General features: G+C 39.8%; 1 protein-coding gene across 1 annotated transcript in view; it reads left to right on the plus strand.

Annotated features, from left to right (window-relative positions):
• Nucleotides 1–7,482, plus strand: part of MMP20 (matrix metallopeptidase 20) — a 57,900-nt gene extending 50,418 nt beyond the window's left edge. The window contains exons 9-10 of the mRNA XM_043482237.1: nt 5,816–5,919; nt 6,923–7,482. Of these exons, the coding sequence (XP_043338172.1) occupies nt 5,816–5,919; nt 6,923–7,023 (205 nt within the window). The 3' untranslated portion in view covers nt 7,024–7,482. The remainder of the gene's footprint in view (nt 1–5,815; nt 5,920–6,922) is intronic.
• Nucleotides 7,483–27,774: the final 20,292 nt, after the last annotated feature.

Consider the following 27,774-nt stretch of genomic DNA (forward strand, 5'->3'; position numbering starts at 1 on the left):
TAAATTTGCATTTCATCATACAGTCAGGCAGTAATTGAGATCATCAGTACTTTTCAACATTATTACTAATTCTTTGTTCCAGAATTTTCTCATAGCCACTTTCCTCACCTCATCTAGGATGGTGCATAGCAAGTTCATACTCTTCTCCCTTCTCTTCATTTCTGACTGTTCTCCCCCCTACCCTCTCTAGTTTAGATCACAAAGATCCCTTCCTCCATGAGAACCATGTGACTCCTGGCTAGAAGTGTATTATTAACTTCAAAGGGGATTCTGCTAGAAATTCCACTAGATTTCACTAGAAAGGTCTCCTTGAAGAAACTTCCTGAAACATGTACCATAAATACATGTGTGCATGCTAACTTGCTCAGTCGTGTCCAACTCTTTGCAACCCTATGGACTGTAGCCCACCAGGCTCCTCTGTCTGTGAAATTATCCAGGCAAGAATACTGGAGTGGGTTGCCATACCCTCCTCCAGGGGATCTTCCCGACCCAGGGATAGAACCCAAGTCGCCTATGTCTCCTGCATTGCTAGGTGGATTCTTTATCACTAGCACCCCCTAAGAAGACAGTATCTTACATACTTAACAGTAAATTCCTCTCTCTGCCATCCTTTCTCACATTTTCTTTAAGCATTGTTTAGCAGACTGAACTCTCAATTCAGCAGTTCAAAGAAGACAGAATGCTGTTAAATTTTGCCATTCACACGAGTTAGAAATCATCACAATGAAAACACTAGAAATTTCTAACAAATCTAAGTTCTCAGCAAAAAATTAAACAGTTCACAGGTACTTTACCAAAATACTCCCTAAATCCTTAGATTTCAAATGTGCAGAATAAGGTAATATATATGAGAAAGCATATCAGGTATCTACAGCCCTACCATATTTCAGTTACACAGTATTGCTAGTAAAGCTTAACTGTCAATAATGATTTGTTTTATTTCTATACCCATTGATCGATGTTAAATGATGAAACAAATACCCTCAGAGGAAATAAAGATAGTTACTGGTCAATCGTTTTTAGTTGGTATTTGGGTTTCACAAACAAGACCTTAGTGGTGAGAAAATGTGTGCAGTGCTTTTACCAGGTATCTGGTATACAGGTGGTACTGGTGGTAAAGAAGCCTCCTGCCAAAGCAGGTAGATGTAAAAGACGTGGAATCAATCCCTGGATTGGGAAGATTCCCTGGAGGAGGAAATGGCAACCCACTGCAGTACTCTTGCCTGGAGAATCCCATGGACGGAAGAGGCTTGCAGGCTACAATCTGTAGGGTCGCACAGAGTTGGACACAACTGAAGTGACTTAGCACACACACAGTGTATAGTATATTTACAATAAATACTTTCTTAGTGTTCAAATATTGATGGTTTATTATGTGTTAGAAATCAAACTATTTTCTTTTTTTCCTCTCATTTCCCATCTGCCTCCTCAACCATCTTGAGAAGTAGGTACTGTTATCTTCATTTCACAGTTAAAAACATTGCATCTAAGAGATCAAGTGATTAAGTCAAGGCCACACAGTTAAAAGTAGTCCATCCAAGGCTATATTTTATGCCCTCTGAGTCCAAATCCAGAAGTCCTTTCCATATACCATGTGTAGTCACTTTTCATTCTCTTCACCATCTGTTTATTTACTGTCAATTAAAATAACCATGCCCATAATTCTCATCCTGTCATATAATTTTATTTTCTTTAACTCTCAGCAAAATCCTCAGTATACTATTAACAGTAGACCTTCTAACCTCATTTTTGCTGAGATCTCTGGACTACCTCCAACATTTTCTAGTCCTCCTTTCTTTTTTTCTCAACTTTGCCTACTACTGCAAAATGTTATCCCAATGAAGTGTGTTTAAAAAATTAGGTAAACATTAAACTCTTTGATGATTCAGGATCCCAGACAAAATCAGATCTGGGACAAATCCCAGACAAAATGTTAATGGTAACATTCACTCAACTTTATACTAGCCAGCCAGTTAATGGCTCTTGGGACCAAGTGAAGTGAAAGTCACTCAGTCGTGTCCAACTCTTTGTGAGTATACAGTCCATGGAATTCTCCAGGCCAGAATACTGGAGTGGGTAGCCGTTCCCTCCTCCAGGGGATCTTCTCAACCCAGGGATCGAACCCAGGTCTCCCACATTGCAGGCAGATTCTTTACTGTCTGAGCCACAAGGGAAGCCCTCTTGGGGCCAAAATAAACAGCAAATAGCTTGGGCCAGCCCTTGATTTCTACATGTGCCAGACACGTTTCTGTGTGCATGTGTGCCTGTGTGTGTGTGAGTGTATATGTGTGTTATTTCTCTCATCCTCATGACCACTATTTTCCAGATAAAGAAACCAGGGCTCAGAGCATTTTCCCCTGATCACAGAGCCAGCACATAACAGAGTCAGAACTCAAACCCTGACTCTGCCATTTGACTGTGCTCTCTGCTCTATAACAGAAACCCTCAAAGCAAAAGTGAAAGTCACTCAGTCGTGTCTGACTATTTGCAACCCCATGGACTATACAGTCCATGCAATTCTCTAGGCCAGAATACTGGAGTGGGTAGCCTTTCCCTTCTCCAAGGGATCTTCTCAACCCAGGGACCAGACCCAGGTCTCCTGCATTGCAGGCAGATTCTTTACCAGCTGAGCCACAAGGGAAGCCCAAGAATACTGGAGTGGGTAGCCTATCCTTCTCCAGGGAATCTTCCCAACCCAGGAATTCAACTGGGGTCTCCTGCATTGCAGATGGGTTCCTTACCAACTGAGCTACCAGGGAAGTGAAATCCTCAAATACCTGTCCAAAAACCAAGTGATAGATCATCACAAAGTTTTCATTAGTCCACAGAAAAATAAAAATAGCACAATAAAGACATAGGAGGATGTGATCTGGGTCAGTATTATTGGCAAGAAACATCTTTTCTTCTGAGGTTATGTTCTTTCTGCCTTTTTTAGTATTAAAGTTTCTTTTTTTTAATGAAATGATGATGAAAATAGGTGATAATTATTATTTTGATGGTTAATGGTAATGTTTTTATTTGGTAAAATGAGAAGTAGGTTAACTCTATGTTAACTGTGTAAGGCCATCTACACAGTGTCTATGTAAGAGGTCCAAAAGAAATATATATATTATCAGCTAATCTTAAAATGCAGGCTTCCTTAGTGGTGCTGGCCCTGGATGGTAAAGAATCAACCTGCATTTCAGGGTTTGATCCTTGAGTCAGGAAGATCCCCTGGCGAAGGAAATGGTTACCCACTCCAACATCCCAGGACCACATGACTTATGTGTCAGAGTGACACTTTGGCATAGATTTTATTGATACTCTTTAAAAAGATACTCTTTGAAAAGCAGTTATAGGGTAAGAGACAACAGGGCAGAGACGCAGGTTTCAGAAAGCTGGAGGAACTATTAAACACCTAAGTGGTAGAAAGGGTGAAGAAAAGAAAAATGATTTCACAGGTTTGCCAGAATTTTTGCCTATGTTTTTATAAATGTAATTGAAAATTAAAATTCTCAGCTGGATATTGCTTGTCCAAAATTTCTGCTGAAATTGTATTTACATATAATATTATTAGCTCCATTATCCTCTGAACAGATAGATATATAAGATTTTAGATGTCACCACTGCCCTTAGCAAACTAAGCCCACACATTAAAAAAAGAAAGAAAGAAAGATCACTTTTTCAAATCTATTGGATTTTTCTTTCTGTTGAATTAATAGTCATCATTTTCTTGAAAACTTATTCCATATTATTTAAATGGTTTTTCTATTCTCAAGAAAAGATCTTCACTTTCTCTTTTCATACTTTCCAGATTTCTCAGTATGAGCAGATCCCAATTTGTAATAGATTTCCCTACAGATATTCTTTGGCCAGTCACTTGTTTGGAACTGAGAACACACTTTGCTGTAAAATGATGTAAATGGTGATGAAGTTCTTAAAATCACTCATAAATGTTTAATGAACACAGGGTGAGGCATAGCTCTAATTATAATAGCTCAGCCCCTCATCCTTTATTCAGGGCAGACAGAAGAGGAGGAGGATATGAAATGCATTTCGCTATTTTTCCCTGATTTTAGGGATCAACATTAATCAAAGAATTCAAAATGTCACGTTCCCTGGTATCCCCCACCACATCTCTCTGTATGTCTACAGACATGCCAAACACCTTTCGGTCACTTTGTTCTTCCTGTTTCATCCCTCGCCCCAAATATTTTAAGCATTAGAATTACCCTCCTCATTCCCTCCAGTCATAGCACCCATTTCCTCAATACAACTGTTTCAGGGAAGTGAGAGAAGAGAACCTAGTAAGCACTGGTTAATATGTACACAATCGTACTTCCACTTTGAACAAGGGACTCTAGATTTCAAACACTGGAACAAAGTGAACAAGAGAAATCCAAGCCATGGGAGAGGCAATATGCCCAGCTGTCCTTTCCCTCCTCTCTTTCCCTCACTACAGTCCTGACACCTTGCAACACTCCTCCTGATAGCATAGACATGCCCTGTCCCCACTCCTTACTGGCACTTCTGATGACAAACCATGGCAATGGTTTCCATTTTTATTTGTGTAACTCACATAGCTTGGGTTTCCCCTCGGCCTGCTGGAAGGTTCTAAGGACTCTCCTGAAAAGGGAGTTTGGACTTCTAGGAGTTAACTTCCACTTCTCTCCTCAACATCCAGCGAAGCATCTCAACCACAAGTCAGTTTCAACCTGAATACTTCCTTCCCGGGGTTTGATCCACTCAGTATCATGAGAGCTCTGTCCCCTGCCTGTGTAGTCATAGCCATATGAGAGGCACATTTCAGGAGAAGGCAGTTGTGATCTGCTGCCGCAGGAAACTCCCAGTGGCCCAGGCACTGGGAGAAACTGTTTGACCTTCTGGTGGGAAATGAGTAGGGCGTCCACCTAGGGAATGTCCCCGCTGGGAGCTCCATGCTGATGAAGAAGGGACTTTCTCACACTTTAAATGAAGTCTTCTTGAAGGGAAGAGAGCCTGCTCTGCCTACATGCTGGGCTCATCCAAGTCATACTGGTTCATATGAGTCACTGTCTCTTTACAAGGGATAATTTAGAGAAATACTAAAGAGATGTATTAACCAGTCTTTAGAGTTATCATTGCATGATAGTTGTGAATTCAGAAAAAGAAACCTAATCTACTTTTTGATTAGTTGTGTAATCTTTCTAGGAAACAACTAGAATGTTTTAAAAGCAGAATATCTGTTATTCCAGACTTTCTCACTTCTTGTCTTTATCAATTGATCATTCACACATTTGTTTCTTCATGCATTCATTCATCGTGCATCATTTGTTCAATCCCTTCTCCACAGAGCACAAAGCTCATTAATGAAAGCCTCCATGAAGGGCTTTCAACTATTTGGTGAGCCAGGAAATTCATACATGGAGAGTAAGAGAGAAAGAAATTACAATGATAAAAAAAGCACTAAAAATAAGTGTAGATTTTCCTTTGAAAAGCAGTAATTTTTAATTATAGAAATATCATCTTATAATTCTAAACAATGTAACTAAGTCTAAACAATATAACTGGCAATTTGCTAAAGAAAATGTTTAGAGAAAATGACTCCCAAACTAGTGGCCACAGAATCTCTGCAAAATGGGAAAGTAATAGCAGAATGTGTGTGTGTGTGAGAGAGAAAAAGAAACAGAGAGAGAGGGAAACAGAGATAGACACAGAAAAACAGAGAAACAGAGAGAGCAAGATCTAAAGTAAATCATAAGTCAACCCTGGCTAAATACACCTGACTAGCGTGGTGCCCTCTACAATCAATGAATACCTCATGTTTACATTATTTATGAAATAATATTTCTTACAGTTATGATGAGCGAAAAAGGAAAATGGAAAAAGACTATCCAAAGAGTACTGAAGAAGAATTTTCAGGAGTCAATGGCCAAATAGATGCGGCTGTAGAATTAAATGGTGAGTGTTTCCATAGAACACTTTCTTTGTAGAAATTGTAACAATTTCTGGGCTTTGCTTTAACATAACTGAAAATGGATTTCAGAAGGGGAGTCCTTGGTTCTAATTTTTTGGGGCCCTGAGTCCCTTATAAATTTAGTTAACCAGATTAACCATCAGAAAGAGTATAAAAAGTCTGCCATTATGGGTCTCTCTTTACAAATGCAAAGTTTTAAAAGTATAGCTTCAGTCCATTAGCCAGTTACATCATAAAGGCCATCCAGTCAAAATTACCTTTTTCGTCTTTAAAATGTACATATTCTCAACCTTCCCATTGAGAATAAATGCCTTTCCTCATTCTATCACCCAACTTCTGAAATTTGACACATAGCTGTGAAAGTTGAATTGAACTGGGTTGAATAAGTTTAATTGAATCTTTGAATCAGTCAGTCAACACATTCGTCTTGAGTGTTTAGCACAGAGCTGGACACTGTCGAGAAATGCAAAGGCAACTTTGGAATGGTTACTCTCTTTGGGAAATGCCCCTCCATCCAACGCAGATGAAATTACTAGAAATCAAGACAATCTATAATTTAGTACTGAATTGGGTGGTAGTCTTCCCAGTAATTGCAAGAGGTGATCTGAGAAAGAAAAGATCAAAACAAGCATCAGTTGGTATAGATTTCGTGGTGGGACTTTAAAACCTGCTAGGTTTTAAAAACTGGCTAGTTTTTTGACTCGGGAAAGCAAAAGTGGGGGGTGGATTTCCCGGATGGGAGCAGCCTGAGGAGAGGCACAGAGCTCCCCTGCATGGCAGAGAGAATGATGAGAGATGACTGGCAAGCTAGGGGTGTCAGATTCCAGGGCTCAGAGATAGCTGGGCTGAGGGTTAGCCAGCTGCACCCTGGCACATTCCCTGTTTCTCTTTGGTGCCCCCTCGAGAAAGTTACAACTGCAAGGCCATCCCATTTATAAATTTTCAAGTCATTTTCAGTAACCATAATTTCAACTTTGTCTCTTTTAGGCTACATTTACTTCTTTTCAGGACCCAAAGCATACAAATATGATACAGAGAAGGAAGATGTGGTTAGTGTGCTGAAATCTAGTTCCTGGATTGGTTGCTAAATAGCAAAGTCTAGTCTTTCCTAAAGAATGAAGATGACTGAGAGCTGGATCTGAGGACTGGATCTTAAGGACTAAATCAGAACTCAGGTTACATATTCTTCCCGTGGCCTTCAATTCTAAGGGTAATTTCAAATTCATTGAAAATAATTATGCTTCTAAACAGTGTCTCAGTTTTGGATTCAGAACTTTAAACCAAATGGGAAATTATTATATGATCAGCTTCATGCAAAATCAGAATCAACATGGTGCAACTCTTCAGTTAGATATGCATTATTTTTTTCCTCACTAATACACTGAGGCAAATTGATCAGTTTGGTTTTTATTTCCAGGAAGAAGCCTATTTGTGGATTTTCTAACATGTATTATAATTCTTTTAGTAGGAAATAGCATTACCACACAAATTATATTAATTCTAAACAAGCCTTTTTGGTCTTAACATTTGTTATGATGAATATAAATGTATCCGTCGTTAACCATATCACAGATTACATACTGTATAAGTTTTGTTTCTCATTGTTTGTGTGTGTGTTTGTTTGTTTGTTTGACTCTATGTGTGCTCACTGGTCTTTGAAGTAGGTTATAATGGGCAAATCTACTCAAATGGATTCTTATACTAGGTAAGAGATGGGCATTTTGCAACAACAAGAAAATTTTTAACAAAAGCCAATAAAAATGTTGTATAAGATCAATCCAGTATTTCTCTTTAGTTAATGGTTACTAGCTCCTATCACACTTTGATAACAAATTCTGTGTACTTTATAGAAAACTCAAACCTTGAGATATTATCATGAATATTCAGACTTAGAAGAAATAATAGTAATTCACTGTTTTTTCTCCTTCCTGAAAATAAAATGCCCTCAGTGAAACTGTCTTTAACCCTTCTAAGAGGGCCTCTTCTGACTAGCTTTTCATTTGGGGAAGTTTGTCTTTTGCTTTAGTTTTTCTTATTTCAAGCTAAATTTTTTTTCTACCTAGTCATTAGTATAGATAAAATACAGTTGTCATTCTTATTTTTTAATCTCATATTTTAGTAGTTCTACTTTAAAACACTGATAAATTAAATTGAAGATGATTTAAGATGATTCAAAGAAATGGAAAAATATCCCATATTCTTAGATTGGAAGGATTAATATTATTATTAATATTATTAAATATATTAAAATTAATATTATTAAAATGTGTTGGGCCCTACCCAACACAAACTATAGATTTAATGCAATCCCTATCAAATTACCCATGACATTTTTCACAAAACTAGAACAAATAATCTTAAAAGTTATATAGAACCACGAAAGACCCAGAATTGCCAAAGCAATCCTGAGGAAAAAAAATAAAGGTAGAGGCATAACCCTCCCAGACTTCAGAAAATACTACAAAGCCACAGGAATCAAGACAGCAGGGTACTGGCACAAAGACAGAGGTATGGATCAATGGAACAGAATAGAAAGTCTAGAAATAAACCCACACACCTCCGGTCAATTAATCTTTGTCAAGATAAGAATATATAATGGAGTAAAGAAAGTCTCTTCAGCAAGTAGTGTTGGGAAACTGGACAACCACATATAAATCAATGATGTTAGAATACTTCCTCACACCCTACAGGATTCCCTAATAGCTCAGTTGGTAAAGAATCTGCCTGCAATGCGGGAGACCCCAGTTGGATTGCTGGGTTGGGAAGATCCCCTGGAGAAGGGATAGGCTACCTAGTCCAGTATTCTTGGGCTTCCCTTGTGGCTCAGCTGGTAAAGAATCTACCTGCAATATGGGAGACCTGGGTTCAATCCCTGGGTTGGGAAGATCCCTTGGAGAAGGGAAAGGCTACCCACTCCAGTATTCTGGCCTGGAGAATTCCATGGACCTTATAGTCCATGGGGTCGCAGAGTCGGACATGAATGAGCGACTTTCACTTTCACACCCTACACAAAAGTAAACTCAAAATGGCTCAAAGACTTAATTAAATATAAGATATGACACCATAAAACTTCTAGAAGAGAAAACATAGGCAAAATATTCTCTTACATAAATCATAGCAACATTTTCTTAGTTCAGTCTCTCAAAGAAATAGAAATAAATGCAAGAATAATCAAATGGGACCTAATCAAACTTGTAAGTTTTTGCACAGCAAAGGAAGCCATAACAAACAAAAGGACAACTGGCAGACTGGGAGAAAATACACAAACAATGAGACCTGACAAGGGCTTAATTTGCAAAATATACAAACCGCTCATACGACTCAATAACAAAGAAACAGAAGCAAATCAAAAAATGAACAGGAGACTTAAATAGACATGTCTCCAAAGAAGACATACAGATTGCCAATAAAACTGCTCAACTTCGCTGATTAATAGAGAAATGCAAATCAAAACTACAATAAGCTATCACTTCACACAGGTCAGAATGACCATCATTAAAAGTCTATAAACAATAAATGCTGAAGAAAGTGTGGAGAAAAGAGAACATTCCTACATTGTTGGTGGGAAGTTGGTGCAGCCACCAGGAAAAACAGCATAGAGGTTCCTCAAAAAACTAAAAATAGAGTTGCCATATGATCCAGCAATCCCACTCCTGGGCATATATCTGGAGAAAACTCTAATTTAAAAAGACATATGCAATCCACTGTTTATAGTAGCAATATTCACAATAGCCAACACATGGAAGCAGCCTAAATGTCCACCAACAGATGAATGGATAAGGAAGATATAAACATACAATGGAATACCACTAGGCTATAAAAGAATGAAGTAATGCCATTTGCAGCAATGTGGATGGACCTAGAGATTATCACACTAAGTGAAATAAGTCAGAAGGAGAAAGACAAATACCGCACGATATCACTTATATGTGGAATCTAAAATATGATACAAATGAATTTATTTACAAAACAGGAACAGACTCACAGACATAGAAAACAAGCTTGTGGTTAAAAGGCAGGGGAAGGATAAATTAGGAGTTTGGGATTAGCAGCTATGAACAAATATTTATAAAATAGATAAACAGCAAGGCCCTGCTATATAGTATAGGGAATTATATTCAATATCCTGTAATAAACCATAATGAAACCATAATAAACCATAATGAAAACAGATATGAAAAATAATATGTAATACTTATATGTATAAAACTGAACCACTTTGCTCTACATCAGAATTTAATACAACATTGTAAATCAACTATACTTCAGTTTTTTTAAAAATGTGACCCAGGGAACTCAAACAGGGGCTCTGTGACAGGCTGAAGGGTGGGATGAAGAGGGAGGTGGGAGGGAGGTTCAGGAGGGGGGGGACATGGGTGTACCTATGCTGATTCTTGTTGATGTATGACAGAAAACCACAAAATTCTGTAAAGCAATTATCCTTCAATTAAAAAAAATGTTTGTAAAAAGTAGCTCTAAAATTAGATGATAAAATATAGTTAGCATATTTCATAGACTGCCAGGAACAGCTACAGTATTCAGTAGATACTAGTTATAATTTTACTATTATTTATTAAATTTGTTTCATAGGCTCACTAAAAAGACTTAATAGTAAGAAGAGATGGGATAATTACTCAAGGGTACTCTAAACTTTCCATTTGGTTTCCATTACTGAAAGTGGCTATTTACAGCCAACCAGATGTTGAATATTTGACTGCTGATGACAAAATCTGGTATCCCTGACTTCCAATGCCAACTGACTCTACAGAGTAAAAAAAAGTCGCTTTTGCAAAAATGGTCAGCTGAGGAAAACTTAATATCAATACACAAGAAGGGAAAACAGTCTGGCATCTCCTCAAAACACAGAACATAGAGATACCACATAACCCAGCAATTGCTCTCCTAGGTGATAGTGGTGGTGTTTGGCTGCTAAGTTGTGTCTGACTCTTTTGCAACCGCATGGACTGAAAACCGCCAGGCTCCAAATAGGTATATACCTATGAGAATTGGAAATATATGTCCACACAAAAATGTGCACATAAAGATTCACAGCAGCATTATTCATAATAGCCAAAAAGTGGAAACGCAGGCATCAAATGATGAATGGACTTTTTAAACCTGGAAAATTCACATATTGGAGTATTATTTGACAATTAAAAAAATACTAATACATATTACAATATGAATTAAATTTGAAAACATTACGCTAAGTGAAAAAAGTCACACACATAAGGCATTGATATGCACAGAAGGCAGAGAATATTGCATGATTCTATATGTATGAGATGTTCAGAGATGCAGGAAACTAATCTCTGCTTGTTAGAAGCTGGAGAGAGGCGGCGTGGATGTGACTGCTAACATGTATGACCTGCTAAAGGTGATGGTTGCACAAATCTGTGAATATACTGAAAGCCATTAAATTGTACACCATAAGTGAAGGGATTGTATGGTATGTGAATTATATCTCAATAAACCTGTTATATTTTTTGAAATAATTAAGCGAGGAGATGAAGGTAGTATGATGATGTGTGCAGGCCGTGCCGGCTGACCAGCTGTGGCCGGGAACCCACAGCAGTGAAGCTTTGGCCTGAAGGCATGTAGTGCTGAGCACAACCCCCGTGGTGTCCGCCTCATGGCCAATGCTAGCCCTGCGTGTGTCCGTTGTAGACTCTTCACCAAATAAATGAATGTTACTCGGTGCAAAATGCATGTGCTCTGAGGCCTGCCTGACTGAATTCAAACCCCAGATCTAAAAAAAAAAAGAAAAGAAAAAAAACCCAGATCTGTCATCTTTTTTGTGATATTGGTCAAGTTCCCTAATTTCTGTCTTAGTTTACTCCTTTGTAAAATTACAGTAAGAATAATTCTTACCTCACTGGGATATTTAGAGGCTTAAATATCTGAGTCAAAATATGTGGTCTAGATAGCCCATATAAGAGCTCTAAAACTGTTGCTTTTGAAGCAATTAGAATTAATTTTATTTTGAGATATTTTAGAGAATTTGTAATTATTCCTTGAGATAGCTGAGCAATAGTACCACAAAGACTGATAACCAGTGACCTGAAATTTTTCTTCCCCAAATTCCAAATTGAATTAATAATCAAATGATATACTGACTGTGATTAACCCCCATCTATCAAAAGGAATTCTTACAAATCCTTATCCCTTTTTGAGTAAGAGAAATAGTTGTGTGTATTTTGTAAATATATAGCCTCTCTAAAGCAAAGGAAAAAGTGATTTTGTTTGTGTCAGAACTCAATCAGTACATTTACATACTCATCTGAAAGAGGAATTTTGTGTAGAAGTAGTTTATAACACATACTGCTCACTTGTTCTCAGGATCAGTCAGTTCAGTCGCTCAGTTGTGCCCAACTCTTTGCGACCCCATGGACTGCAGCACGCCAGGCCTCCCTGTCCATCACCAACTCCCAGAGCTTGTTCAAACTCATGTCCATTGAGTCAGTGATGCCATCCAACCATCTCATCCTCTGTCATCCCCGTCTCCTCCCACCTTCAATCTTTCCAAGCATCAGGGTCTTTTCAAATGAGTCAGCTCTTCCCATCAAGTGGCCAGAGTATTGGAGTTTCAGCTTTAGCATCAGCCCTTCTAATGAATATTCTGGACTGATTTCCTTTAGGATGAACTGGTTGGATCTCTTTGAAGTCCAAGGGACTCTCAAGAGTCTTCTCCAACACCACAGTTCAAAAGCATCAATTCTTCGGTGCTCACCTTTCTTTATAGTCCAAATTTCACATCCATACATGACTACTAGAAAAACCACAGCTTAGACTAGATGATCCTTTGTTGGCAAAGTAATGTCTCTGCTTTTTAATATGCTGTCTAAATTTGTCATAGCTTTTCTTCCAAGAAGCAAGTGTCTTTTAATTTCATGGCTGCACTCACCATCTGCAGTGATTTTGGAGCCCAGAAAAATAAAGTCTGTCACTGTTTCCATTGCTTCCCCGTCTATTTGCCATTAAGTGATGGGACCAGATGCCATGATCTTGTTATTTTGAATGTTGAGTTTTAAGCCAACTTTTTCACTCTCTTCTTTCACTTTCATCAAGAGATTCTTTAGTTCCTCTTCACTTTCTGCCATAAGGGTGGTGGCCATGGGCATACCTGAGGTTATTGATAATTCTTCCAGCAATCTTGATTCCAGCTTGTGCTTCATCCAGCCCAGCGTTTCTCATGATGTACTCTGCATATACGTTAAATAAGCAGGGTAACAATACACAGCCTTGATGTACCCCTTCCCCTATTTGGAACCAGTCTGTTGTTCCATGTCTGGTTCTAACTGTTGTTTCTTGACCTGCATCAGATTTCTCAGGAAGCAGGTAAGAGGGTCTGGTATCTCCATCTCTTTCAGAATTTTCCACAGCTTGTTGTGATCCATGCAGTCAAAGTCTTTAGTGTAGTCAATGAAGTAGAAGTAGATGTTTTTCTGGAGTACAGGGTTTTCAGGATAACAGTGCAAAAATATTTGGTTAAATAAAAGTTTTGACCAAAGTGTGAATCAACTGCTTCTTTTGAAATCAAGAAGAAGCAGAACAGAGTTCGGTTTCTGATGACCTCTGTGTATGTCCTATTAACCTCTTCATAATGATTTGCAGGTGGCCTTGGAAAGAACCAGAAAGGCTGCTAAAGGACAAATGGATCACCTGGGTGGGGAGCTTCCCTAACAGATCAGCATTAAATTTTCTGTGGCTGGAACCAAGCTCTCTTCCTGTTAGCCTGGTGTGCGATGGTGGACTCAACTTTGTTAGGTCCTCTGTTCTTTTTCAAGTGTTTATTCAGAAACATCTTGGACTTCTATTTCACGTGGTAGACAACAAATGAACTACAATTTTTAATCATTGTGTGTGATATGTTTAAAATGTGTCACAGGGTCTTTAGGAGCTTTCATTTAAATGTCATCTGCATTTCCTCTTCATTCCTGCTTTTAGTCATTCCCTCAGTTGAAGGTTTTATGTGAATATTTGTAGCTCAAATTTCCCAGTGAGTGGAAATGCCTAATGCTTGTCAACAGGTTGGAGTTTTAGATTCTTATTATAGTCAAAGCTATGATTTCTTCAGGAGTCATGTGTGGATGTCAATCCTAAAAGAAATCAACCCAGAATATTCATTGGAAGGACTAATACTGAAAAGGAAGCCCCAGTACTTTGGCCACCTGATGTGAAGAGCTGACTCATTGGAAAGGACTCTGATGCTGGGAAATATTGAGGGCATAACGAGAAGGAGGTGGCAGAGGATGAGGTTGGTTAGATAGCATCACCAACTCAATGGATGTGAATTTGAGCTAGCTCCGGGAGATGGTGGACAGAGGAGCCTGACATGCTGCAGTCCATGGGGTCACAGAGTCAGACACAAGTTAGCAACTGGATAACAACAACAAAATGGATCATAGAAAGGTCTGTGTCTCTGTCCTACAAGCCTGACTAGGCCTAAGCAGTATCTTCTGATTATGTTCCATCTGGTGAACTTGTCTTTGGTCTCATTCTCATCCCCAAGTAGCTTGTCAAGATGGTGAGGCTAAAGGGCATCCTATTATGCTAAAAACTGCATAATCTCTGCCTTGCTGTCACAGCTTAGAATCTTGGAATTGAAATAAAGCAGAATTGGAAGCATGCTGGTAAGTAAGGTAGAGTAGGAAATTAGTCAGTGACTTCTAAAACACGTATCCTCATTTTTAACCTCTTCTCCATTAACCTTAATACAGTATACTTTCCTTCATTCAAGATATATTTTTAAATGGTTGGGGATAAAATTAAATCTTTGTTACACAATGCAGCATATTGATTCTACAAATAGAGGGAGAGATCAGCAAAGGATAAAAGGATGAAAAAACAGTTGCAAAAGACCAATTAAGAAATGTAACATTTAAATCCATTTAAGATCATCTGCAGTGGTGGGAGAAAATCAAGTCTATGTAAATAGCAATTTGTTTATTCTTGGAAAATTCCAGGCCTGTAATACAAAGTAAACAATGTTAATTTTTGAGGTTGGGTGTTCACAGCTGCCTCAGTAGGGGATGGGACGTCAAACGTCCTCTTAAAGCACATTCCACATGAATCACTTGCAACTCAATCCCCATTGAGTGCAGCATGTCATTCCATTAAACTTTAGGCATATTCCCATATATATGAATTGGCAATTTCTGGAAGTTAATACTTTTTCAACAGTTTATTTGGAAAGACTTTCAGTTCAGTTCAGTCACTCAGGTGTGTCCAACTCTTTGCAACCCCATGAACCACAGCACGCCAGGCCTCCGTGTCCATTACCAACTCCCGGAGTTTACTGAAACTCATGTCCATTGAGTCAGTGATGCCATCTAACCATCTCATCCTCTGTCATCCCCTTTTCCTCCCTTCCTCAATCTTTCACAGCATCAGGGTCTTTTCCAATGAGTCAGCTCTTCTAATCAGGTGGCCAAAGTATTGGAGTTTCAGCTTCGACATCAGACCTTCCAGTGAACACCCAGGACTGATCTCCTTTAGGATGGACTGGTTGGATCTCCTTGCAGTCCAAGGGACTCTCAAGAGTCTTCTCCAACACCACAGTTCAAAAGCATCAATTTTCCGGTGCTCAGCTTTCTTTATAGTCCAACTCTCACATCCATACATGACTACTGGAAAAATCATAGCCTTGACTAGATGGACCTTTTTTGGCAAAGTAATGTCTCTGCTTTTTAATATGCTATCTAGGTTGATCATAACTTTCCTTCCAAGGAGTAAACATCTTTTAATTTCATGGCTGCAGTCACCATCTGCAGTGATTTGGGAGTCCAAAAAAATAAAGTCAACCACTGTTTCCACTGTTTCCCCATCTATTTGCCATGAAGTGATGGGACCAGATGCCATGGATCTTAGTTTTCTGAATGTTGAGCTTTAAGCCAACTTTTTCACTCTCCCCTTTCACTTTCATCAAGAGGCTCTTTAGTTCTTCTTCACTTTACCCCTTCCCTAAAATACATCATCTCCACAAATAATTCAGTCTTTTTTGAAGGCTCTAGCTATCCCACCATCACCCTCAGGATTCATTCTTAATTCATTAAAAAATAAGTGTTTGCTTTATATGAACAGCAGTCTAGGCTCAGCTGGTTTCAAGTGTAAACTTCTGCCCTCGAGGAGCTTACATTCTAATGGGAGAGACAGTCAATATTCAAATGGCTAAATAAATCTCAGTACAATGAAAGACATTAAAAATAATTTGAAAAATATGTAAAGTGGGAGAGGGGAAAAAGGGTGTTGGAGTGCCATTTTATAAAAGCAAGTGTGGGGAAAGGATACACTGAGTCAGGAATGTTCATGCAACAATGTGAGTGAGGAAAGGAAGGAGACATGGGTGACTCTAGGTTTCAGGTAGAGGAAGCAGCAAGGTGAGACCTTGAGCTAGGAGAGGTCGGGCGTTTGAGGCACAGCAGGAAGGCCAGGGTGGCTGGAGGCAGTGAGAGAAGAGAAGTAGAAAAGGTGAGGTCAGAGAGAAAGCCAGCCACGCTCTGCAAAGCCTGGGGGCCAGCTAGGGAATGGGCTGCACACTGATGAGAAGGGTGTGAGCCGGCACATACATGATCTCAGGTTTCAAAGGGTCAGTCTGGCTGCCGGCTGGCAGGAAGCTTCTGGAAGCTTGTAGATGAGGGACGCCATATGCATATGGTGTGACATATGCATGTAGAAGCATGTGATGGACACCAGGCAGTGGAATTTCCCAGGGGAGAGATGATGATGGTGCTGACCAAGGAAGGAGCCGTGAAGACGCTAAGGATGGTCAGATGGGAGAAAGCTTTCTAGGAAGAGCCAGTAGGATGCTCAGGAAATACATACCATAAACAGTGTGACACCACTTCATACCCACCAAGATGGCTCTAATCAAAAACAATAACAAGTACTGATAAGGATGAATACAAAATGCAACCCTCAATGCCTGTATGTTGTAAAATGGTGCCTGCAGCCACCAGGAGCTTGGAGAACAGGGAATAGAATGAATGCTAATGAGAATGGGGTTCTTTTGGAGATGAAAATGTTCTGAACTCAGGTGGTTATGACCAATGCACAACTTTGTGAATATACCCAAAACCACTTAACTGTACTTTTAAAGAGTGCACTTTATGGTCTGTGAATTCACACTGCAACAAATCTGTTACTTTTTAAAAAAAAAAACCAATAGGATTTGCCCCCACAGTGCATGTGGCTTTAAGAAAAAGAAGGGGATCAGGAATGACTCCAAGATTTGGGGGCTAAGCAAATGGGAGAATGGTGGTAAAATGAGGGAGATTAGAGGAAGAATAGGTTTATGAGGGCTGGAAATCAGGAGTGTAATTTTGACTTTGCTGGGTTTGAGTTACCTATCAATACATCCTGGCGCTCTCAGTCGCTGCCCCTGACCTTGGGTGAGTGGGTAGCTCCTCACGGCCATGCTTCTGTGCCGTCCATCGCAGCCGGTGCGCTTCTGAAAGAGATGGGCATTCCAGACCACCTGACCTGCCTCTTGAGAAACCTATATGCAGGTCAGGAAGCAACAGTAAGAACTGGACATGGAACAACAGACTGGTTCCAAATAGGAAAAGGAGTACGCCAAGGCTGTATATTGTCACCCTGCTTATTTAACTTCTATGCAGAGTACATCATGAGAAACGCTGGGCTGGAGGAAGCACAAGCTGGAATCAAGATTGCCGGGAGAAATATCAATAACCTCAGATATGCAGATGACACCACCCTTACGGCAGAAAGTGAAGAGGAACTAAAAAGCCTCTTGATGAAAGTGAAAGATGAGAGTGAAAAAGTTGGCTTAAAGCTCAACATTCAGAAAACTAAGATCATGGCGTCTGGTCCCATCACTTCATGGGAAATAGATGGGGAAACAGGGGAAACAGTGTCAGACTTTATTTTTTTGGACTCCAAAATCACTGCAGATGGTGATTACAGCCATGAAATTAAAAGACACTTACTCCTTGGAAGGAAAGTTATGACCAACCTAGACAGCATATTAAAATGCAGAGACATTACTTTGCCAACAAAGGTCCATCTAGTCAAGGCTATGGTTTTTCCAGTAGTCATGTATGGATGTGAGAGTTGGACTGTGAAGAAAGCTGAGTGCCGAAAAATTGATGCTTTTGAACTGTGCTATTGGAGAAGACTCTTGAGAGTCCCTTGGACAGCAAGGAGATCCAACCAGTCCGTCCTAAAAGAGATCAGTCCTGGGTGTTCATTGGAAGGACTGATGCTGAACCTGAAATTCCAATACTTTGGCCACCTGATGTGAAGAGTTGACTCATCGGAAAAGACCCTGATGCTGGGAGGGATTGGGGGCAGGAGGAGAAGGGGATGACAGAGGATGAGATGGCTGGATGGCATCACCAACTCGATGGACATGAATTTGAGTAGACTCCGGAAGTTAGTGATGGACAGGGAGACCTGGCATGCTGTGGTTCATGGGGTCGCACGACTGAGTGACTGAACCTGAACCAATCAATATATCCAAGGGAAAGTCTTCCAAGGGAAGATGTCCAATTAAGCAGTAGATATAAAAGCTTGAGTTCAAGGAAGAATTTGGAGCTAGATATCTGGGAATCACAGATAACCCTTATATTGCTATTTACAACCCGCTGAGGACCTTTCCCTCATGGACTACCATGAAACCTGCGGAAAATGAATTATAAAGGAATAAAGAGGCAGATAAAAATGATCTGAAGTTTTTTAATCAGGATCTAGTGCTCAGTCTACTAATCCATTCTTCTTACCCTCTGCAAGAACATGGCTTAATTTTTAACAAGAGTTTTTGATGTTTTGAGGCTTTTTTCCCTTGATAGTCACATTTCTTGGAGCAAAAATGAAAGCCTAAATCATAAAAGAAAATACAAAATCTTACAGATTGCTCTTCTGGAAGAAAGTTGTTGGTATACTGGGAATTTATTTAAAAGGGTAAGAAAATTTTAAGTTTTTAAAAATCCATTTTGTTCTTATAGTGAAAGCGCTTGTATTTGTAATCTAACCAAGCCTTACAGAGAAAGTGACTAGCAAGGTCTCGACCACATTTTTCCGTCTTTACCTGAAAACCAAAGTCCCTACGTCTTTACCTCAGTATCCAAGTCCATCTTGAAGACAACCATTACACCTGGAACCTCAGCCCAGCCATCAGTGGAGCTCTCCAGTGGGCCAGTATACCAAGGGCCAGGATGAGTCCCAGAGATGCACACCCTCACCCCACCTCAGTCTTTGCTCCCAGCACACAGATTCCTAACCTACTTTCAACGCCAGATCACTTGGCTGGTGTCTCAGAATTATATTCAGCACCAGAGTTTTTAAAGCATCATTTCACACCTAATCTGCTTGGAGACTCACAAGAACCCTAAGAGATATTATTACTTCCAAAGTCACACAGATAAGGCTGGAAATGCACGTGAATGTGTACAGAGAGTAAAATCAGTGCCAACTAAATTGCCAAGGGAGTAAGACAAGCCAAACATGCTATAGAAACCCAAAAAAAAAAAAAAAAGGCAGGATGGAAGGGAAAAGCAACAGAAATCCATTTTTTTTTTAATGTGGCCAGAGAGAAGGAAAGGAAAAAATCTTGGATTTTCCTTCTTACAAGTGAACTTGAAGTCTGATTCTGTTATTTTCATAACAATAATACTTCCCTGGTGGCTCAGACAATAAAGAATCTGCCTGCAAAGGGGGAGACTGGGTTCGATCTCTGGGTTGGGAAGATCTCCTGGAGGAGGACATGGCAATTCACTCCAGTATCCTTGCTGGGAAAATCCCCATGGACAGAGGAGCCTGGCCAGATACAGTCCATGGGGTCGCAAAGGGTCGGACACGACTGAGCACAGCAGCAGCAATATTCTAAAGTGGTTAAGCTTAACTGTCAGGATTTCCACTTTCCTTGAACACAACCATGTAGCCAATCTGTCTCTCAGTACCTCCCCACAGTATCTCTCTTTTCCCAGCTTCCAGATCAAATTTAGTTTGAAAGCCTGAAACCTAAATACGTTATGTGCATACGAATGGAAGTTTCACTACATTAGAAGCAGGCTTCAAACTACTACAGAAAGTAAAGGCTTTTCTGGAAAGCACATCACATGAAAAACTCTAGCAACGTGATTCTAGAGTCTTGCAATATTTCTCTATGTCCTCAGCATATCAGCCCAAGGCTCTGTCTTTATAATATGCAAAGAGGGTGGGGAATGATTTATGAATCACTTTTTTCATTAACTCAGGATATTTATTTATTCACTTATAAGAAAAAGAGACACACATAATTAAAGTCTTTCCAGAAAACCAAGATACTGGCTCCAGGATATTTTTACCTTCTAGGGAAGTCAGTCTAGGTTTATGGCCTTCCCTTCTATAACCACTGCAGTACTCCTACCTGGACAAACATCTCCTCAAGCAGCAAAATACAAAGAAACTGTAATGGACTAAAAATAACTGTGTGCCTGCCTACCTGGGGCAAGTTATGAACAATAAGATACAAAAAGGCCAAACCCTAACTGCCATTTCTGAGGTGCTGAGAGCAAAAGCAAAGTACTTAAACATGATCCCTGCACACAGCACCTCCAAGGGGGTGGGCAGACCACCTAAGCCTCCCCTCTGGCCCAACCCATGGATCTGCCCTTACCCTTACCCCACTAGAGGGCCCAGCTTGCTTCCACTCAGAGAGGGAGCGAGGGAACCTGTTACTTGTTTTCACGCCTTCATGCTGAGTCCTAATAAATCCTTGCCTGAATTTCTCATCTGGTCTCATCAATTTCTATTGACTAAAGAGTCCAAGAACCCAGGTCAGTAACACCATGTATATCATGAATTATTGATCTCAGATGATTTCACCTAGCAATCTCTGGAGATATCTGCTATTACTATCAATACGGGTGGCAGAGCCAGTGCACCTTTATTCCCCTTTCCAGATCCCATGGGCCTTTCATGCTTTGACTCCATTCCATCCAAAACAGAGCTCCTCATGGGAAAGCTACTGCCAGCTTCCCTGATTTCTCCCAGCAGTGTTTTGTAGCTGTCAGTGTTCCAGTGTTGCATGTATTCTCTTGAGTTTATATATAAATATTTCATCCTGCTGCAAATGGTATTCTTTTTTATTCATTTCCAATTATTCTTTATAGAAATACAGCTGACTTTGGTGTATGAATTTTGGATTCTGTGACACTGCTAAATTATTTATTACAGCTTTCAAGAGGTCTACCTGCTGCTGCACATTGTGAGAAAAAGAAGAAATAAGAAAGGGAAGACTGTTACTGCCTTTTAAACATATCATGCATTTATTTTTTAGTAGTTACATAAGTGCTTATTTACCTCTGAAAAAATCAGAAGAATGTTTCTTTAAGAAATTATAATCTAATTTATTAATACCCTGCCATAGCAATACCTTCCAGAAGTTGGAAAACATTTTCCATTTTCACAGTTACAGGATAGAACCTGTTTCAGTTACAGACACCAACACAGAGCGATGCATGAGCACATAGAGAATTTATGGCTTCAGTCTCACACTTCAGCTGAGTTGAGAATAAAACAGAAAAACAAAACCTAACTCGCCTAGATCTTACAGCATTATCCTCCTTCCCAATGGCCTCAAAATTCTGAATAAACGTGAGCTTACAAATAGATAAACAGAAAAACAAACAAAAAACACCAATCAGTTTCTCTTCTGTTTCTCACCAAACTGAAAATTCATATCCATTAACTAGAAAGATCATCAAATGGTTGTGCTATAAAAGCAAATTTCTAAAAACTGATGCAACCAAATGAGAATATGCTCTTCAGTTCAGCTCAGTCCGTCAGTCTTGTCCAACTCTTTGCGACCCCATGGTCTGCAGCCCAGCAGTCTTCCCTGTCCATCACCAATACCAGAGCCTGATCAAACTCATGTCCATCGTGTTGGTGATGCCATCCAACTATCTCGTCTCATCCTCTGTTGTCCCCTTCTCCTCCCACCTTCAATATTTCCTAGCAATCAGAGACTTTTTCCAATGAGCCTGTTCTTCACATCAGGTGGCCAAAGTATTGGAGTTTCAGCTTCAGCATCAGTCCTTACAATGAACACCCAGGACTGATCTCCTTTAGGATTGACTGGTTTGATCTCCTTGCAGTCCAAGGGACTCTCAAGAGTCTTCTCCAACACCATAGTTCAAAAGCATCAATTTTTTGGCACTCAGCTTTCTTTATGGTCCAACTCTCACCTCCATACATGACTACTGGAAAAACTATAGCTTTGAATAGATGAACCTTTGTTGGCAAGTAATGTCTCTGCTTATGCTGTCTAGGTTTGTCATAGCTTTTCTTCCAAGAAGCAAGCACCTTTTAACTTCATGTCTGCACTCACCATCTGCAGTGATTTTGGAGCCCAAGAAAATAAAGTCTGTCACTGTTTCCATTGTCTACCCATCTATTTGCCATGAAGTAAGGGACCAGATGCCGTGATCTTAGTTTTCTGAATGTTGCGTTTTGAGTCAACTTTTTCACTTTCATCAAGAGGCTCTTTAGTTTCTCTTTGCTTTCTGTCATAATGGTGGTGTCACCTGTACATCTGAGGTTATTAATATTTCTCCTAGCAATCTTGATTCTAGCTTGTGCTTCATCCAGCCCAGCATTTCTCATGATGTACTCTGCATATAACTTAAATAAGCAGGATGACAATATAAAGCCTTGATGGAATCCTTTCCCTATTTGGAACAAGTCTGTTGTTCCACATCTAGTTCTAACTGTTGTTTCTTGACCTGCATACAGATTTCTCAGGAGGCAGGTAAGGGAGTCTGGTATTTCCATCTCTTTAAGAATTTTGCATAGTTTGTTGTGATCCACACAGCCAAAGGCTTTAGCATAGTCAATGAAGCAGATGTCTTTCCCGAATTCTCTTGCTTTTTCTATGATTCAGTTGATGCTGGTAATTTTATCTCTGGTTCTTCTGCCTTTTCTAAATCCAGCTTGAATGTTTGGAAGTTCTTGGTTCACGTACTGTTGAAGCCTGGCTTGGAGAATTTTGAGTATTACTTTGCTAGCTTGTGAAATGAGTGCAATTGTGTGGTAGTTTGAATATTCTTTGGCATTGACTTTCTTTGGGATTGAAATGAAAACTGACCTTTTCCAGTCCTGTGGCCACTGCTGAGTTTTCCAAATTTGCTGGCATATTGAGTGCACCACTTTCACAGCATCATCTTTAGGATGTGAAATAGCTCAGCTGGAATTCCATCATCTCCACTAGCTTTGTGCATAGTGTTGCTTCCTAAGGCCCAGTTGACTTCAGACTCCAGGATGTCTGGCTCTTGGTAAGTGATCACACCAAGGCAGTTATCTGGGTCATTAAGATCCTTTTCGTATAGTTCTTCTATGTATTCTTGCCACCTCTTCTTAATATCTTCTGCTTCTGTTAAGTAAGTAAGTAAAGTCGCTCAGTCGTGTCCGACTCTTTGCGACCCCATGGACTGTAGCCTACCAGGCTCCTCTGTCCATGGGACTTTCCAGGCAAGAGTACTGGAGTGGGTTGCCATTTCCTTCTCCAGGGGATCTTCCTGACCCAGGGATCGAACCTGGGTCTCCAGCACTGGAGACAGATGCTTTACCGTCTGAGCCACCAGGGAAGCCCTCTGCTTCTGTTAGCCCCATGCCATTTCTGCCCTTTATTGTGCCCATCTCTGCATGAAATGTTCCCTTAGTATCTCTAATTTTCTTGAAGAGATCTCTAATCTTTCCCATTCTGTTGTTTTCCTCTATTTCTTTGCATTGATCACTTAGGAAGGCTTTCTTATCTCTTTGCTATTCTTTGGAACTCTGCATTCAGATGGATATATCTTTCCTATTCTCCTTTGCCTTTCACTTCTCTTCTTTTCTCAGCTATTTGTAAGGCCTCCTCAGAGAACCATTTTGCTTTTTTGCATTTCTTTTTCTTGAGGATGAATTTGATCACCACCTTCTGTACAGTGTCACAAACCTCTGCCCATAGCTCTAAAGGCACTCTGTCTATCTGATCTAATCCTTTCAATCTATTTGTCAGTGCCACTGTATTTTAAGGGATTTGATTTAGGTCATACCTGAATGGTCTACTGGTTTTCCCTACTTTCTTCAATTTAAGTCTGAATTTGGCAATAAGGAGTTCATCAACTGAGCCACAGTCAGCTCCAGTCTTGTTTTTGCTGAGTCTGTGGAGCTTCTCCATCTTCAGCTGCAAGGAGTATAATCAATCTGATTTTGGTATTGACAATCTGGTGATGTCAATGTGTAGGGTTGACTCTTGTGTTGTTGGAAAAGAGTGTTTGTTTGCTATGACCAGTGCGTTCTCTTGGCAAAACTCTATTAGCCTTTGCCCTGCTTCGTTTTGTACTCCAAGGCCAGATTTGCCTATTACTCCAGGTATCTCTTGACTTCCTACTTTTACATTCCAGTCCCCTATGATGAAAAGGACATCCTTTTTTGGTGTTAGTTCTAGAAGGTCTTGTAGGTCTTCATAAAACCATTTAAGTTCATCTTCTTCAGTATTAGAGGTTGGGGCATAGATTTGGATTACTGTGATATTGAATGGTTTGCCTTGGAAATGCACAGAGATCATTCTGTCATTTTTGAGATTGCATTTTGGACTCTCTTGTTGACTATGATGGCTATTCCATTTCTTCTAAGGGATTCTTGCCCACAGTAGTAGATATAATGGTCATCTGAATTAAATCCACTCATTCTGGTCCATTTTAGTTCACTGATTCCTAAAATGTCGATGTTCACTCTTGCCATCTCCTGTTTGACCACTTCCAATTTGCCTTGATTCATGGACCTAACACTCCAGGTTCCTATGAAATACTATTCTTTATAGCCTAGAACTTTGCTTCCTTCTCTGGACACATCCACAACTGGGTGTTGTTTTTGCTTTTTCTCAGCCTCTTCAGTCTTTCAGGCACTATTTCTCCAGTCTTCTCCAGTAGCATATTGGGCACCTACCGACCTGGGGAGTTCATCTTTCAGTGTCCTATCTTTTTGCCTTTTCATACTGTTCATGGGGTTCTCAAGGCAAGAATACTGAAGAGGTTTGTCATTCACTTCTCCAGTGGGCCACACTTTGTCAGAACTCTCCACCATGACCCGTGTGTCTTGGGTGGCCCTACATGGCATGACTCATAGTTTCATTGAGTTAGATAAGGCTGTGATCCATGTCATCAGTTTGATTAGTTTTCTGTGATTGTGGTTTTTAATTCTGTCTGCCCTCTGATGATAAGGATAAGAGGGTGTATAAGCTTCCTGATGAGAGGGACTGGCTGTAGGGGAATCAGATCTTGCAGGGCCATGCTCAGTAAATCTTTAATCCAATTTTCTGTTGATGGGTGAGGCTGTGTTCCCTCCCAGTAGTTTGGCCTGAGGCCAAATTCCTTCAAAAATACTCATGCCAGAACACCCTGCAGCTCCCAGAACTGTTGTATTCAGTGCCTCTGACCCCACTGCAGGCCGCTATCAAACCAGGTTTCCACCAGAAACTTCTGGACACTCTCGGGCAAGTCTGGCTCAGTCTTTTGTGGGGCCACTGCTCCTTTCTCCTGGTGCACGCAAGGTACCAGGATACCAATGTGTTATTGAGTATGAGCAAATCAGAAAGGAAAATAAAACAAAAAATCAGTTGAGAGAGAAGAAAAACTAAGAAACAGAGTAACTAGAGTTTAAGTTCTACTGTTACTGGAATTCACCCTGGATTCCAAGAAGGGATGTGTCCAGGTTAAATAACCATTAGTGAACGTCTCCAGAAGCGCGGTTTACTTGATACTAATACTTTGCCAAGAGAGCCCATTCAGGTTTCTCAGTGGAAATTCCAAAAATGCTAAGCCATAATTTTCTAAAATGATGACTCTCAAACATAAAATAAACATATATCAAAGAATTTGTTTACTCAATTAATTAATGGGTGTACTAGTCAGAGATTTTGGAGAATATATATGTGCAATTAGGTACACTGAAATAATTTTGCTAATAAATGCAAAACTGATTAAAATTTTATAGGTCAATAAAATATAAATTTTACATTTCAAAGTTTTATCTCAATGAGACAATATGCCATTGACATTTGCATATATAATGAATTGCTCACCATGATAAGTTTAGTAACCATCTGTTACCATTCTTCTTCTTGTTGTTTAGTCGCTAAACAAAGAGTCATATTGGACTCTTTGGTGATCCCGCGGACTGTAGCCCTCGAGGCTCTTCTGTCCATGGGATCTCCCAGGCAAGAATACTGGATTGTGTTGCCATTTCCTTCCCCAGGGGATCTTCCAGACCCAGGGATCAAACCTGAGTCTCCTGAATCAGCCAGATGATACTTTATCACTGAACCACCTGGGAGGCCTTGTCACCATACAAAGTTATTAAAATATTATCAGATATTACGCTTACTTTGTGTGTGTGTGTGTGTGTGTCTGTGTCTGTGTCTGTGTGTGTGTGCGTGCATGCTGTTTTACTCAACTCTTTGCAAACCCAGGGACTATAGCTCACCAGGCTCCTCTGTCTAGGAAATTTTCCAAGCAGGAATACTGGAGTGGGTTTCCTTTTCCTACTCTAGGTGATCTTTCTGTTCCCAGGGATCAAAACTGCATCTCTTGCATCTCCTGCATTAGCAGGCACCACTGGGAAGCCCAGTTATTTTATAACTGGAAGATTTGTACCTCTTAATCGCCTTCACCTATTTGGTTCAGCCCCTACTCCACCGGTTTGTTCTCTGTTTCTATGAAACTGTTTCTGTTTTGTTTGTTCATTTGTTTTTTTAGAGTATTTGCATTTCTATGGACGAGATTGTTTGCATTACTGTGGACTAGAAAAACTTAGATTGCTATCAGTTTTCTACAACTTTGTTTCTATTACAGAATTATAGAATATACTTGTCGATCAGACGGTGAAATAATAAAATACAATCAAATAATCCCTGGATGATCAGCTAGACAACACTCATGATCACTCTGCTAAAAGAACACTCAATGCTCTCTTTTTTCTCCATTTCTAAGTCTCATAATTTTTCTTGAAATTTGTAATAAATAGCCAAAATAAGTTTCCAACATCAATTTATTCATTGCTATATAATTAATTCTTTTATATAATTAATTCTTTGTTCAACTTTCATATACTTTTTGAGTCTGCTTTCATATACCATCTGGACAAGAAAAACTGCACAGGTACATTACAAGCATTCAGTTAGGGTTAGATATAATTTGAAATTTAATTCTAATATTAGTTCTTAATATGGTGTAATTTTGAGCTTACTTTTTTCTTTTTGAATTTTTATAAATAAAGTTAAAATTAAATAAAAGATACTCATCTAAATCAGAACACTGCTCTCCTTCCATTTTGCTAGACACTATTCTTCAGAAAGTTGGTTAGTGAGTAGAGCTACTGAGAGATGGAATATCTGAGAAAGGACACTTCCTGGAGCGGGACTTTTGAAGACACGTGATGCGGCCTCTGGAAGTTCACCGAGCAGCCAGAGGAGTGCTTAGCATCTGCTCCTTCAGAGACGGGAAAATGCAAGCGGGTTCAGAGCCTCTAGGCAAGAACTAGCAATTATTCCCTTGTCTGTATTTACCCAAAAGCCAGCCTTCCAAACCACACCTGACTGCTAGTTGGTGATATGTCTATTACTGAAGCAGTACGATGCCAAAATAATTGGCCGAGTAAGAATTTTTCCACCCAGTATTTTGGGGCACAACCAACTTTATCAAAAGCATAAGAAACCCTTGAAGTTTTTACCCTGGAAGTTTCAGCTTTTTGCAAGCACAGAACGTCTGAGGACATGGGTTAATTATTTTGCTAAAGGACAAACTGGTTGCAGTTCACTAATCGTTATGCTGTACTTGAAAGAAGCATTTGAGCAGTAG

The sequence above is a fragment of the Cervus canadensis genome, chromosome 11 (assembly GCF_019320065.1).
Source record: "Cervus canadensis isolate Bull #8, Minnesota chromosome 11, ASM1932006v1, whole genome shotgun sequence".
NCBI lineage: Eukaryota > Metazoa > Chordata > Mammalia > Artiodactyla > Cervidae > Cervus > Cervus canadensis.